Source organism: Taudactylus pleione, unplaced genomic scaffold (genome assembly GCF_031769625.1).
Source record: "Taudactylus pleione unplaced genomic scaffold, aTauple2 ptg000093l, whole genome shotgun sequence".
In the NCBI taxonomy this organism is placed as follows: Eukaryota; Metazoa; Chordata; class Amphibia; order Anura; family Myobatrachidae; genus Taudactylus; species Taudactylus pleione.
In genome coordinates, this window is record NW_028284495.1 from 37,630,758 (window position 1) to 37,645,958 (window position 15,201).

The 15,201-nt window shown below is 43.2% G+C and overlaps 1 protein-coding gene and 1 long non-coding RNA gene across 3 annotated transcripts in view; one reads left to right on the forward strand and one right to left on the reverse strand.

The window, feature by feature from the left end:
* The window catches only part of ANKRD12 (ankyrin repeat domain 12), a 167,987-nt gene extending 160,978 nt beyond the window's left edge, over positions 1 to 7,009 (forward strand). For both annotated transcript variants that reach the window (XM_088469689.1, XM_088469690.1), the window contains 2 exons: positions 5,495 to 5,590; positions 5,836 to 7,009. In XM_088469689.1, the coding sequence (XP_088325815.1) occupies positions 5,495 to 5,590; positions 5,836 to 6,021 (282 nt within the window). In that variant the 3' untranslated portion in view covers positions 6,022 to 7,009. The remainder of the gene's footprint in view (positions 1 to 5,494; positions 5,591 to 5,835) is intronic.
* The window catches only part of LOC148526954 (uncharacterized), a 227,078-nt gene that overhangs the window by 121,913 nt on the left and 89,964 nt on the right, over positions 1 to 15,201 (reverse strand). The gene's annotated exons all lie outside the window — the stretch shown is intronic.

Genomic DNA, 15,201 nt, shown 5'->3' on the forward strand with positions numbered 1-15,201 from the left:
GCCTCTAAGGTCTTGTACCAGCCTATAACCCCTCCCACCACTCTTCTTCACCGGGAAGATGGGACTGTTGGCTACACTAGCTATATGAACTAAAATTCCCTGTTGCAATAATCGCTCAATTATTGGAAAAACCCCTAATTCTACCTCCTGTTTTAGTGGGTACTGGGGAATTTTTGGTGCTTTCCTACCACTTTTTAAATTTACCATTACAGGGCTTACGTTTACCATTAATCCAGTGTCCTGTCCATCCTTAGTCCAAAGGGAATCTGGAATTTGGGACAACATTTAATCTACCTGAGATGGATTTTCATTTAAACTTGTAGAGTGATACATTATCCTTTGGATATCTAAAAATACACCATCAGGGGTGCAATATATAACACATCCCATCTTACATAACAATTCTCTACCCAGCAGGTTAGTAGGAGTCGCAGCAGCCAGAAGGAAAGAATGCCTGGTATGCAATGGCCCAATAATAACCTCTGTGGACTTTGTTAAAGGATAATGTTCCACTTTACCTGTTACACCCATTGTTGGTACTGTCTCGTTGGTCACCTGTAAATTAATGGGAGATTTTATCACTGACCTGGTCGCCCCTGTGTCTACAAGAAAAGGATATTCAGTACCAGCTACATCAACCATCATGACCGCTTCTTCCCTAGTACTTCCTGACTATTTGTAGACTACAGGTATGACCTGACCCCTAGCGTTGGCTACCATTCTCCAATAAAGCATTTACGGCCACAATTGGAGCTGGTGCCTGCTGGACATTTGCTAGACTCTGTGCATATCCCATATCCCTTTGGGGTTCCTACTCTTTTTACTGTACAGTTTCTACTTAAGTGTCCTGTTTGTTTACAATTAAAACATGTTCGTGGATCGGGTGAAGACACGTGTTGTTGTGAGGTTTGAGCAGAGGGTAAAGGTGGTGGATATGGGTAAGGATAGGGAGGGTAAGGGTATTGTGGGGGATATGAGGTTTGTGAGTAGTATGGGACCTGTAGTTGTATAGGGTTTGTGGAATAGAGCTGTGTTTGTTGTTGCGTGGGCTTAGTGAGGGCATATAACTGTTCAGGTGTAAGTGTGTGTGCAGATGCGAGTGTGTCTGTTGGCTGTGATGTTAGTCATTCCCTCCAGAGCTTGTATACTGACAGCCATTAGTTTTTCGCTCTGGGTCTCTCTCTTCTTTGAGATGTATTTATCATGTTCTATGGCAGATTCTATGAGGGTATCTATTGTGACTCCCCTCCAGCCAGGTTGTGAGGTCTGAACCCGAGTCTTTTTAAATTTGCTTTCAGACCGTCCATGAGTACCGTGACTATCATTCCCCTGTGGTGAGTGCTATCTTAATATCTTCTAATCCAGTGTACTGGGTGATAGCCTGCAGAGCCAAGTCGCAATAATCTTCTGCAGATTCACTCTCCTTTTGCTTAATGGTGAAAATTTTGTTCCAGTTAACTACTACCGGAAAATATATACCCAATTGAGTTACAATGCGGGAAATGTTACCTTGGTTTACTTTATCTGTTAAGGGAACGTCACCATCCAATACACAATCCGTGATAAATTTTGTCACGTCGGTATTGCGTGGTAGACAGGCCCTTAACACCACACGCCAATCTTTATTAGTTGGTTCATGAGAACTACCCAAATTTCTCAAAAATCTTTGACATTTGGCTAGTTCCTTTTTGGGATCTGGGAAATCATTTATGATGGAATTTAGTTCTGCTCTTGTCCAGGGACAATGCATTACTACTTCCCTCGTGGGCACTACACTGTTCGCATTTGCATTTCCATTCGGAATGGTTATTGTCTGAATGGGATGCAGACCGGCAGCGCTGCTACCTTTTGACCTTGTTACCTGGCTGGGGGTTTAATCTGCTGCTGCTACGTATGGTATTAACAACTTCCTCTACGGGTGCAGAGGGTGTTAGCACTTCCCTTGCTGTTACCGATGAAGATGGCGGCACCACTTGTAATTGTGGTGATGCAGCATCTATCATTTGCACAGCATGGGAAATGGCAGTCATTACAATAGGCTCTTCATCCACATCATAAACATTTTCTTTATGGTTGCTTAGGAGAGGGTACAAATTGCTTGTTACATTTTTATGGGTATTTTTGGTAACTGTACTTGCACCTCCATCCACATACGGTGGGGGTGGTGAGTTTGAACTGCTGGCAATACTCTCCACAACGCTACCTTGCTGCACGTGCACGCCATTTTGCGGCTCGCCCGTATTGCAATTTAGCGTCGTAGATGTATTCTCTGGCAATGCGCTCGCAACGCTAGTTTGCGTTGCTTGCACATTTTTAAGCCACGCATCCCCTTCATGCTGCCACAACTTTAAACATTCATAATATTTTACCTTTTTCTCTCGGGAGCGCATCAGACTGATGTGATCCCGGACATTATCTAGTACATTTTTATCAAAACTACCAATTCTGGCAAACGGTCTAACACTCTTCATCGTCATTTTAAACCATACATCACAATACCTTATCGCATAAGTACCGTACTTAGTATGCATAATACGACGGGCCAATCCAAACGGCGCTTCCATTAGCAGCACATCATTGCCTAACATCTCTATTGTTTGCATGGCCCCCATTCTGAGACAACTCCTATGCTTTTCAATAAAGATTTAAACTAGTGAAAGACAATCAAGATACTTTCACTTACCTGTGAACGATTTAAAGGGCAGCGCCCACACACCTGGATAAGATTTGAAAAAGGCAACTTCCACACCCGGATAAGATTTAGTAAGGCAACTTCCACACCTATGGAAGTTTACGTCGGCTACTTCCACGCACCTCTCTACAACAAAGACAACATGTACACCTGCTACGGTGTATAGAACGGTAAACTGCTTACCGAGCGACTAGCACTTAGCCCTTAAAGGTCATACGGTACCTGCGCAGAAAAATACACGTTAACACAGATATTGATAACAATTGAAAAATGTAAACCTCAATGGCTTTATTTAAACATGTGGCACCACAACCGGAAGTACGTATACGCTATTGTGCGACCAGTCACATACACAATAATGCTACTACCACACAACCGTATGACATTTTAGCTGCGTACGCAAAAGTGCGTCTTTACTGTGCGCAAAACTGCGACTCAGCCGCATGCTCAATATTGCGGCACCCCTTTAAACGTTAGGTTCTATCAACAAAGGAAAACAAACTTTTTCCTCTCTTGTCCCTGGATTCTAGTCAGCTTCCTTGGCTCACACGAAAACGTATAGCGATCTTTCAGCACAAAGTGGTTGCAGGTAAACCCTGCATGTGGCCACTCCACCCTTTGCTGAGATATCGATAACCGTATGTGCCGTGTGAGTAGGTAAGTAACTTCACTATGAGCCCCCAACTAAGGATACTGCCTTTGAACCTCTATATACCCCTGCCTATACCTTCTAATATCCTTCCTATAAACCTCTAAGGATGATGCTAATTTGCGTACGCAGTCATCCAGTAAATAAAGACTCCAGACCTAGAACATGTGGTTCCAAAGCACAAAGTATTATTCAAGTAAAGTACAGCAGTTACACGCTATGATCCTCATATAATCTTAGCGCAAAGAGATTATACAGACCCAAGTACAATTATACATACGCAGCGCTCTCTGGTCCAGATGTTAGGCATCAGCAAGAAACCCCTCGTCAATCAGCATTCAGCACAAAGACTAGGAACCCAGGGTCAGAGCACACATATTTATACCCCCCAGAAATAACACAATAGAGAAGTTTGTTGCTAATACCATTGGTCCTAAAGGAGAGGGCATATGTTACAAGTCATTTAACAGGTTGATTCAAATAGACACAACCCAGCCTCTAACAACTGTGGGTCTCTGGTTTCCTGCCTCATGCAACATCCTAACAGTTGTTCATATTATGTACATTTTGTTGCTTGAAGTTTCTGCGGTCCATAAGTTGAGAATGCATGATGCGATCTCCACACCGATGGTACCGGAATACTGTTGAAAGAGTACGCATCAGTACAATACCAATCACGGCTTACTTATCATGTATAAAACCTTATATAAAACCTTAGTTACCAAATAATCTTTATTTCACAGCATTTATGCTAAATGAACAAACTTAAATCTTATACTTTAAAGCTTATTAAACCTTTTATGTGAATATGTAATGTGTAAGTATGCGGGGTGTGATGTAAAGACGCTAGTTAACTTGGGGCAGATGCGTGTGCATGAAGCTAATAAACAGCGTTTTCATACAGGATCTTATGCATTCACTAATATGTGACTAGTTAACAGCGCAATTGTGCGTATTAATGTGTGTATGAGAAATGGTGCACTTAAATCTCACTTAAACTAAGTGAACACCTAACAGTGTGGAATGCTGAGCCTTATAGTTCCACACGCCCCACTCTCTCAGCAGCCCCCACCCTTCCCAGGCTCAAAAGTACAGTCCTTTGTTCTCCCAAGTTCTTTGGTAAATGCAAATTAGCACAGCTACAAGACCCAAACCTCAGATAACACTCTTGGCTTTGAAGGTATTTTATTGTAGGAAGCCTGCTAATGTAAGGTGCTACAAACGACCCTCTTTCTGTATTCAAGCAGGGCCACCTGGAGTGAGAGCAGACGTTATGTCCATGAAGCTTGTCTTCAGACTAGTTGTCACGTGGCCATTTGCTCTGTTTAGCTAATGCAATCCAATTTTGACATACTGTACAGCCATTTCTGAAATATATCCTTTAGGGGAATTATAATAATATACACTTTATCCAGAGCACTCAAACTATGTAAAGTCATGAAATGGGCTTTTGGTGAATAGCTGTAACTTATGGCGATGGTCACAGATGCAATCTCATGATGCTAATAGTAATATCGCCACATGTACTAAAGTGTGAGTTTATCTAAAATGGCGCTTAGGCGGCCATTCGCAAAATGGCGTCTTGCGGCCAGTCGCAAGATGGTGTCACTGCGATTCAATTTTAAACTGATCTTGTCTCAGCTAATAATCCAGCTTCGACAATATATATAATACACACACCAAAGTCCATAAGTCCCTGCACTTGTCCACTTCAGCATGTTTTGCGCACTGGTGCCCTCCTGGAGGTCTCCCTCCAATGTATAGCAACAAGGAATGGCAGCACTCAGCAACTTTGATATGCAATAACAAAGTTTGAACTTTGTTATTGCATATCAAAGATGCTGAGTGCCGCCATTCCTTGTTGATATAGAGCTACAGATAAAGAGATAGAGATAGATAGATATATATATCTATCTGTATATATATATATCTGTGTGTGTATGTATATGTGTGTATGTATATGTGTGTATATATATATCTCTGTGTGTTTGTGCATTGCCATGCCTCAAAATGTAGTATAGATGAGAACAGCTTTTATTATTTTAAAATGAAATTTGCATGAATGTATACATGTTTTTTGTAAATTTGTGAGTTTTCATTTTTTTTTTTATTATTGGTGTATTTGTGTATACTTATATGTTTTCTTTTTGTAGACAGAAGATGGCAAAGCCTCTGTACGTGATCGATTTAATGCCCGACAGTTCATGTCCTGGTTACATGATGTAGATGATAAATTTGATAAGCTAAAGGTAAGTTGTTGTAATATGTATTATCCTTGCTGTCCTATTGCTATAGTATTGACTTGCATCTAAAGGTTTACTATGATTTAGTTATTATAGATAAATCTTACTTGAACAATCCATTGTACGTTTAATTATTATACAAATTTTCTCTAGCTAAGATTTTCATGTTACATGCTGTCTTGTATCCCAAATGTTGCCCGGTATCTTGAGGAAAGGTTAGTTGTGTCACTTTGTTTCTACTTTGTTCACAGACGTGTTTACTCATGAGACAGCAGCACGAAGCCGCAGCACTGAACGCTGTACAGAGGTTAGAGTGGCAGCTCAAGCTGCAAGAACTGGATCCCGCAACCTACAAGTCCGTCAGCATCTACGAGATACAAGAATTCTCCGTCCCTCTTGTGGAGGTCAACGATGACTTTGAACTGACTCCTATATGACGCTGTCAAATTCTGCAGCTACTTCCATAGACTGCACTGCAATAGGTTCAGCTGCAGACAGTTGATTTAACAATTATTGTGGGGCACGGCCTTTATGACAAATGCACTGTCTCTTTAGGGAAGAGGGGAATGTTAAGGAAACGAGCACGCTCGGCTTTCAGGTCTTTCAGGAACAGCTAGACTTAGGAACTATTCTACACCTATATTAAAGAAGAGAATTAAAATATTACTAATGTAGCTTCACCATCAGTGATTTTAGGGGAGTGTTCCACACACAGCATGAGATGAGAAGGCTGCATCTCTAGATGACATTTGCATAAAGAATTGCCCATTTCACTTTAAGCTAACGTTGGTACCTGTCTTTTGCACATGCATTACAGTTCCATTGAAGAGCTCGACCACCTAGTGCCATAAGGGTTGAACTATAAAAGTGCAATGCAGGAACATTCCTTTACATTGAAAGTAAAGGTTAATGTTCCATTTTAAACCCAGGAGATAAAGAAGTGTAATGCAATGAAAAGCTCTGAATTGATCACATCTTAGAAAGTATGTGTGTGAAATTCAAACAAATGTTAATATTGTCTTATTTTAAATAACTTATTTTATATATAAATATATATATATATATATGTGCATTTGTATATAGTCTTGTAATTAAAGATCAAACCTGTACAAAGATAGATATTTTATGTGTAAACTTATGTCTGCCGTTTTGATGGACCAAAGTTGTTGTCTTTTGGTTTTGTTCTGTAATGTGTTGTACTTGTCAGTGTTTCAGTAAGGCATGTCCGTAGCCTTATAAAGGTTTATGGATAAAAGGTAATGCATGCATCACTCAGTCCACCAGTTCTACTACAATAGATACGTTACTATTTAACACTTAAACAGAAAGCAAACTCCATGTTAGCCTGCTGCTGATAACCTTTATCTTAAGCAGAGTATTTTTGTGTTTAAATCTCAAAAAAATAAATACTTGTTAGACATCTGACTCAAATGAGCCTATTTTTTAAGAAAACAAAGTCTTTGAATGAAAATTCTAAAATTGTAAATGGTCTATTTTAATATTTACATAAAGTTTGTATATATCTATGTAAATATATTGTTTAATAAATTTTATTGGTCATGTTCAGAAAGCATATGAACAATTTTGTTGTAAGTAAATTTATTTGATTTACAGACACATTTATTGTTTGTCATTTTGTAATATATGAATTATGGTAATTCTGGGACAATGTGTTATACTGTTGGGTTATACTGTTTTATATACAAAGGACAATTTCACACTTGTTTTTTCCCCCCAGTCAGTCATGATAAATATTAAAATGGGCAAATTGCAAACAATTGGCCTGATTGAGTTGGGCACAATTATGAATATGGACGGATTAAGACATTTTTAGCAAATTGCGCATACGTTGCATGCTGCACACTCATCCTAATGTTCTGAAGGGGAGATGTATTATAGCGGCACACATCGTGCCGCTATAACGCTTCCTGCTTCGCCCCTTTACCGAGGCGGAGCAGGAAGCAGTACCGACGAGATGTAAGAAAATCTCATCTGCAGCGATCCCCACCAAAGCCCACAGCATCGGCCTAGTGCTACTGCGCTGTCTTCCCTCCCGGCCGGCTCCACTGGGCATGCGCGAGATATAATGTGCAGCCAGGGACAGCGCTGTCCCTTCTGTGGTGATAGTGCAAAGACAGCTGCAGCTGTTGAAATCGATGGCTGCAGTCATTACCACTGACCGTTCTTACACTTCCAAGCATATCGGTGCGCTATCTTGTAGATAGCAGCAACGATATTGACAGGGGCACATAGCGCATGCGTCACCATTCAAAGTAATCAAGTATGAAATGAGGGATCGCTCCATCCTTAATTACATCGTTCTGATGTGTACCGCGGATACGGTATGTGGACCCATTGACCACCATATTGTCTGGATACACCTCGCTCTAGTGTGTATCCAGCTTTAGAGGGACTGTGTGTAACCAGGTTTTTTTTAGACTATGGGAGGTGCCAAGTCTTCCAGAGACACAGAAAAATGGATAAAAGGAAAGTAATGTGAGAAAAGTAACATACATTGCAGTGTGCTGTGCAAACACACAGTCAATCTGAGATCCAGAAAAGGGGGGAAATTGTACTGTGCTTCTAACCTACCTGCGTAGTGCAGTTCAAATACATCTGTCACTTCTCACCTGCAGCTGGATGGGCGTTACTGGTTGGGAAGGGCCCATTCTCACATGGAATAAATTTGCTGTGGCTTAGGCTGGTGCAAATGCTGATACTAGTGATGACTGCAGCTCTCACAAACTGAGGGCGGCACGGCTATGTTTGATGCGTCTAACTCTGATTTCTAACTGCAGTTTGCATGGGACTTCTAGTTGTAGGAAGCTCCAGGAATGTGGACCACATTATGTGCGACTCGGAATCTGTCCCACTGTGTAATAGTAATGCTGGGTACACACTACACGAAGTGTACCCAGCACGACCACGCCAGCATCGGGACCCGGCATGTGGAACATGCATACACACTTGACGATGCTGGGTCCGACGTCCCGTGGGAGCGCGCATATCATGGGTACACACTACATGATGTGCCCGATATGTTGCTCTGATCAGCAGGATCAGACAACATATCATCTAGTGTGTACCCAGTTTAAGGGCAGTGGTACTCACAACTCAGGAGATTCAAACTCTTCTTTCTAGTTAAATAATATCCAATACATCAAAGGCAGACTGCATTAAAAAAATCTAAAGGGCTTTATTTTGCTGTGGCCAATTAACTAAGCAACATGTTGTAAGAAAACAATGCAATATTGACACCTTCTTGCCTGCCGTCTGTACAAGTGGAGCAGGCACAACTAGGTCTATAAGCAGCATCAGAGGTCTAAGGTCCTTGCATCGGGAGGGTTCTATAACCAGCTGCCTCTACAACCTCAGGTCACAGAGCACCCAACCAGAATAAATGGTTCTGGGACCAGTGACTGCTGTGATAATGAATGGCAGCGATCATATAAGTATGTTTATAGAAACAAATTTTATTAGCAAGTCTCCCAGTACGCATTCGGTATGGGATCCCGGCTGCCGCATGACCTGCAGTTCGATTTCCGGCTGCGGGAACCCAACAAAACAGCAGAGCCTGGCAGCGGAAGCCCGACAGCACTGGAAATCCAGATCGTCCCTAAGGTAAGTATAAACTAACCTAACCAACCCCCCTAATCCTCCTTAGGGGTGCCTAACCATATCCTCCCCCCCAAGTGCCTAACCCTAAGCCCCCCTTCCCCACTGCCTAAACCTAATTCCCCCCCTGGCGTGCCTAACCCTCCCCCTAGCCTAACTACCTTAGGAAGGTTAACCTCCCTTGTACGAAGAACAGCTCTATCCCGGTTTATCTCAACCATATCAAGTCTACAGAGTCCAGAGGTTCAAATGGAGGAGCTTGTAGCCCCTTAAGAACCAAAGACCGGTCCCACGGTGCTACCGGTGGGAAAAGAGGAGGCTGAACTCGCAGAACTCCCTGAAAAAAAATTCTAACATCTGGTAATGAACCAATCTTTCTCTGGAACCAGACTGACAATGCAGAAACCTGCACTCTCAAAGTGGCCAGGCGGAGACAAAGGTCTAAACCAGCCTGGAGAAAAGCCAGTACCCGGGAAACCCTAAACACCTTAGGATCATACTTCCTGTGGGAACACCATTGACCAAAAGAATGCCAAACCCTGTAATAGATGCGGGCACAGGTAGGCTTTCGTGCCCTAAGCAGCATTTGAATCACAGAGCTGGAGAAACCTTTGGCTCTAAAGATGGAAGATTCAAGAGCCACGCCGTCAAAGCCAGACGAGGTAAGTGCAGGTGCCGGCAGGGACACTGCATTAACAGATCCTGCCATTGAGGAAGAGGATAGGGACTGTCATTGGATAGATTCTGTATGTTGTGAACCAATGCCGGGCCGGAGCCACTAGTATTACTGTCCCGTCTTCCTGCTTGAATTTTCTGAGGACTCTTGGGAGGAGGGAAATTGGAAGAAAAAGATACACCAGCTTCAAGTCCCAGTTTACTGCCAGTGCATCCACGAATGCTGCTGATTGGTACCTCGACCCGTACCTGGGGACCTTGTGGTTGTGACATGATACAATATGGTCTATGTCTGGTAGACCCTATTTGTTCGCCAAGAGCTTAAACACTCGGGTGGAGAGACCACTCTCTGGCATGTATGTCCTGACTACCTAGGAAGTCTGCTTCCCATTTGAGGACTCCCAGTATGAATATTGCTGAGACGGCCAGAAGATAACGTTCTGCCAAAATCAGAACCTTTGTCACTTCCTTCATGGCTGCATGACTTTGCGTGCATTCCTGACGATTGAGATAGGCCACTGTAGTCGCGTTGTCGGACTAGATCTGGACCGCAGCTCCAGAATGTTTATTGGCAGATGACTTTCCTAATTTTTCTATCTTCCCTGAAAGGTGTGATGACCGGTCACTGCCCCCAATCCGCGAAGACTGGCATCCGTGGTGAGAAGCACCTAATTTGGAATCTAGAATGGACGCCCTTTGTCCAGATTGTCCTTTTTCAGCCACCACAGGAGGGAGAGACTAACTTCTGGAGTGAGAAGGATCCCCTTGGACTTTAGGACTGGAATGAAACTCCGCATACTCCACCATGTCGAAAGTGGATACAATTGATCCCAGGACGAGCATCACTTAGAGCATGGATACCCTACGCTTGCATATTCTCAATGATAGGGCCACAATCTTTGTACCTGAGAATCCAGAAGTGCTCCCAGATGTACCATCTGCTGTGTTGGAGAAAGAGAGGATTATTTCCAATTGATGATCCAGCTGTGCTTTTGTAGGCAGGCTATGGTCAGTTGAAGACGGTGTTGTAAAACAACTGGAGTTTGTGCCAATATCAGAAGATCATCCAGATATGGTAGTATTCTGATTCCCTGATGCCTGAGAGAGGCAGTCATGACTGCCATCATCTAGGTAAATACCTGGGGGTCGTTGATAGGCCAAAGGGCAGTGCCTGAATTTGGTAATGTTGTTGGACAGCAAACCGTAGAAATTGTTGGTGGGATGGCGTAACAGGAACATGCAGATGCGCATCCTGAAAGTCCAGGGAAACCATAAAATCCCCAGGCTCCATTGCCAAAATAATTGACCGGAGAGTTTCCATACGGAACTTGGGTACATGGATAAACCTGTTGAGGGTTTTTAGATTTAGAAGAGGGTGATGAGACCCATTCGGTTTCTGAACCAAAAATAGATTAGAATAATAACCCCTTCCTTGTTGCAACGCAGAAACCGGGATTATTACCCCTGCCTGCAGCAGAGCGTGAAGGGCCAAGGCCTTAACTACACCTGATGGAGGATCTGTGAATAAAAACTTCTGGGCAGGATGCCTCTGGAAAGTGAGAGATCACTTCTCAGACCCAGGCATCTGTTGTTTGATGCCAGTAACCTGCAAATAGAAGAAGTCTGCCTCCATAGCTGGACGAGTAGCAGCTCCTGATGTTGAAAATATTACCTTAGGAAAATTGAAACATGTCTTATCTGTAGAATCCTTAAGAGAAGATGCTGACAGAATAAGCAATGTAGCATTTCTGACTAAGTGCGTCACATGAGCATCCTTAGTAGGAGGTACCTCCCACTTAGAACGTTCAGAAGCTGGGGAAGGATACAACAATGTTAATCTATTACTCTCATAGAACCGTTTATCTGGGTTACTCTATGCCTCTTCCATAAGCTCAGTGAGCTGCTCGGATTTAGGAAACTCCATTTTGGCCACGTTTCAGTGTTTAAACACTGGAGCCTTTTTATTAGGGGCTGGTTCATCATCCTGAATATCTAGGATTGATTTAATCTCCCTCACCAAAGAAGGAATATCCACCGTGGACGGTTGTTCCTTCTCTCCTGAGCTAAACCCTGGAAAAGAACCATGCGCATAATGTGATTCCTCTGATGATGCGTCTGAATCCATATGCTGAGCAGACTGATAAAAAGATGACTTTCGTTTAGGCGCCTTAGTAATTACTGATCTGCTTTCAACAGTCGACTGTGCCATACTCTGACTAGAATGGCCATAAACATCCCTCCAGGAAGGATGTGTAGGAGGTGCAAACATGGCCTGCTATGGACACCACCTACAAGGAGGCAGAATGGGAGTAGACATACAATCCAAAAATTACTTAATTAGCTGAGACCAGGAGGACACCCAAGATGGCTCTTGTTCAGAGACAGGTAAACTGGACTGGTGAGGTTGTTCTTTATAACGGACAACACACAAAGCATCCTTTATAATATCCTGAGGGGACAAACTAGCTATACAGGATTTACATGAAACCAGCACAGGGGCCTCCCCCTCCTGTTTACCTTTTGACATATTCAAAATTAAAAGCAACAAATGCAATACTATGTGACAGCCTTCACAACTACTAGTAAATGTGAAGTACCCAGAAAACACCCCCAACCCAAAGGGATGGAGAAAAAAACAGTGATAGTTATAATTGACAGTCGGAAATAAAAGACAGTATCAATACAGCAGCTAGCAAAACATACTATGCATATGTAATATAGTTGCAAAAAACTCTGAATCAACTACCCAAACACGAGGAATGGTAGGATATAGAGCACTATATACCTGATCCAAGGGGGGAGAGGTATACAGGAAGACTGACCCAAACCCTCCTGAGACCAACAGCTACAGCAGCGCACCGATAGTGGACTGTGAGCATCTTATATACACGAGGCAGGTAGGCAGAGCGACCCAGATGCGTGAAAACCTTAGATGGGTTTGGGGAGGAGCTGCCGGGGGTACGCTGGCCTCATGGCAGCAGAAGCGGCTGACACCGATGCCCGGCTTCAGACGATAAGGCCTCGGCGGTCTAGTGAGAACGCGGATGCTCCAGGCCCTGACTGCAGTGGCTTCCAGTGAGTCTCTGGCGCCGGAAGCAAGGACTGCCGTGCGCAATTCCCCATAAGCGAGGAATTTCCTTACCTGACCTCTCTGTGCTTCCGGTTGCAGTCCGGGTCCCAGCCTCACTGCTAGCAAGCTCAGCTGTGACCCGCCGAAATCACCAGCTCTGTTACTGGTGTTGCACCCCGGCGGAGGTAGACTGAGTCACAGTACATGCGTCTTAATTCAGAAGCTCAGTACTGCCAACTCATAAACAGAATATAAAATAAAGCAAAAGCTTAGTACTGCCTGAGCAGTGCCCTGTTACAAAGGTGCTTCTGAATCCTGCCGCACCAAACGAACAACTGAAGGTCTGTGGCTGGGGACTGGGTATATATGGGGGAGGACCCGAGGCATCCTGAGACCTGAAAGTTTTAACTTTTTGGATCTCTCCAACCACATTACCCCATGGTATCCCGATGGACTCTAAAAAATAAAGAATTATTTAATATAAATGAATAAAAATAAATATGCAGTCATCTGAGCCATTTTACATCAATTGAGATAGATATAATCAGTAAACATATAGTAGACTACTGTTAAAAACATTTGTATATGATCAATTAATATTAAGCATCTGGGACATTCAGAATATAATGTGAAGCACACCTATTCCTATTATAGCCTCTTATGATAATGGAGTCTGTTGGCTGGTGTCACAAAAAGTATCAGACAGTCTCATATAGTTATTACTATGGTCCAAAAATATCGGGTTCTGTAGCAGAGAAAGTCCCTACAGCCTCTCTGTCACCCAGTGCCACCCTCTGAATGTACCTGTCACCCTCTGCCATCTATGTCACCCTTTGCCTCCGACTGCCTACCTAGTCATTCACTGTCTACCCGGTCACCCACTGCCTCCTACGTCACCCTCTCCCTGTCATCCTCTACTTCCTCCCTGTCACCCTCTTTCTCCTTTCACCCACTGCTTCTCCCTGTTACTGCCTCCTACATCACCCTTTGCCTTCCCAGTCACCTACTGTCTTCCCAGTCACTTCCTGCCTTTCCTTGCAGGAACAGTGCTTTGAAAGGACCTAGACACTGCGATGTGCCAGAAATTAAGTGATCCCATTAGCGATCACTTCACTTCTATTTTGTGCTCCCTCAATGCTACTGTGCATACATGGTCTGCTGACCACACATGTATGGCGGCCGTTCTGCAGTAACTTGCTGAGGTCCTGTAATAATTTTTATTGTTAGACTGAGGTCCCAGAAAAAAAAAGCTTGAGAACCCCTGGTATAGGTAAAGGTCTATGTAATTAGCTGGGGTGCACTTCAGCTTTATTTATCAGAGTGACGCTGACATTGGTATATATACATATATATATATATATATATATATATATATATATATATATATTTTATGTATGTTATAGCGTCACAATTACCACTGGCATTACTGTTCAAAAAAGTGCTCATCAGGTGGGGAGCAGGGACCATTGTGTCAATGCTTCACTTCCAGTTCACTGTCCTCATCCCCTAAACAGAGCAGCAGCAGCTATCCCCAACCAGTCATCACAGAGCCGTGCACCTGGTGTCTCCTGATAATTTGGAGCAATACGGGCTTCATAAGTGGCTGCAGAGGAACTACTGCTCCAAGACCACTACCACGGACTACAGTATTAAACGTAAGCACAAGGTCCAATGTAATTCACATTTTAGATAACTGACTCAACCTAGTTATGTGTGTGTGGGGGAGTGTAATAGGAAAACCGGCTAAAATATCTCCTGCAAATCTGTGATAAATTATATAAACTGCAAAAAATCAGTTTTTGCATTTTGGAGTTAGTGTTTTGTGTAACTGCTTCCTAATAGTTATTTATGAGCAATATATTCTGCCATTGCACCAGATTCTGCTCTTTCCTGCAAGACCTATACCCAGAGGTATAGCGTGGAGCTATGGAGTCTGCCCGATCTCCATTTTGGTGGGGTTGATAGTAGTGTCCCTTATTGGTACCAGCTTTTCTGAAACATTTTTCAACACATTCCCCTCCTGCACCCTAAAATGTGCCCTCGTGCTTAATAACATGCCCCGCCTGCACACCAAATATAACCTGCACAGCAACATTCCCCAATTACACACCAAAATGTGCCTTCCTGCGCAGCGCAATGTTCCCGCTACACAAGAACATGCCGACTCCTGAACACCACCATTCTCCCCTGCACAACAACAAGCACACCACCATGCTACTCCTGCACAAGAACATGCCTGATTCTACACACCATCATT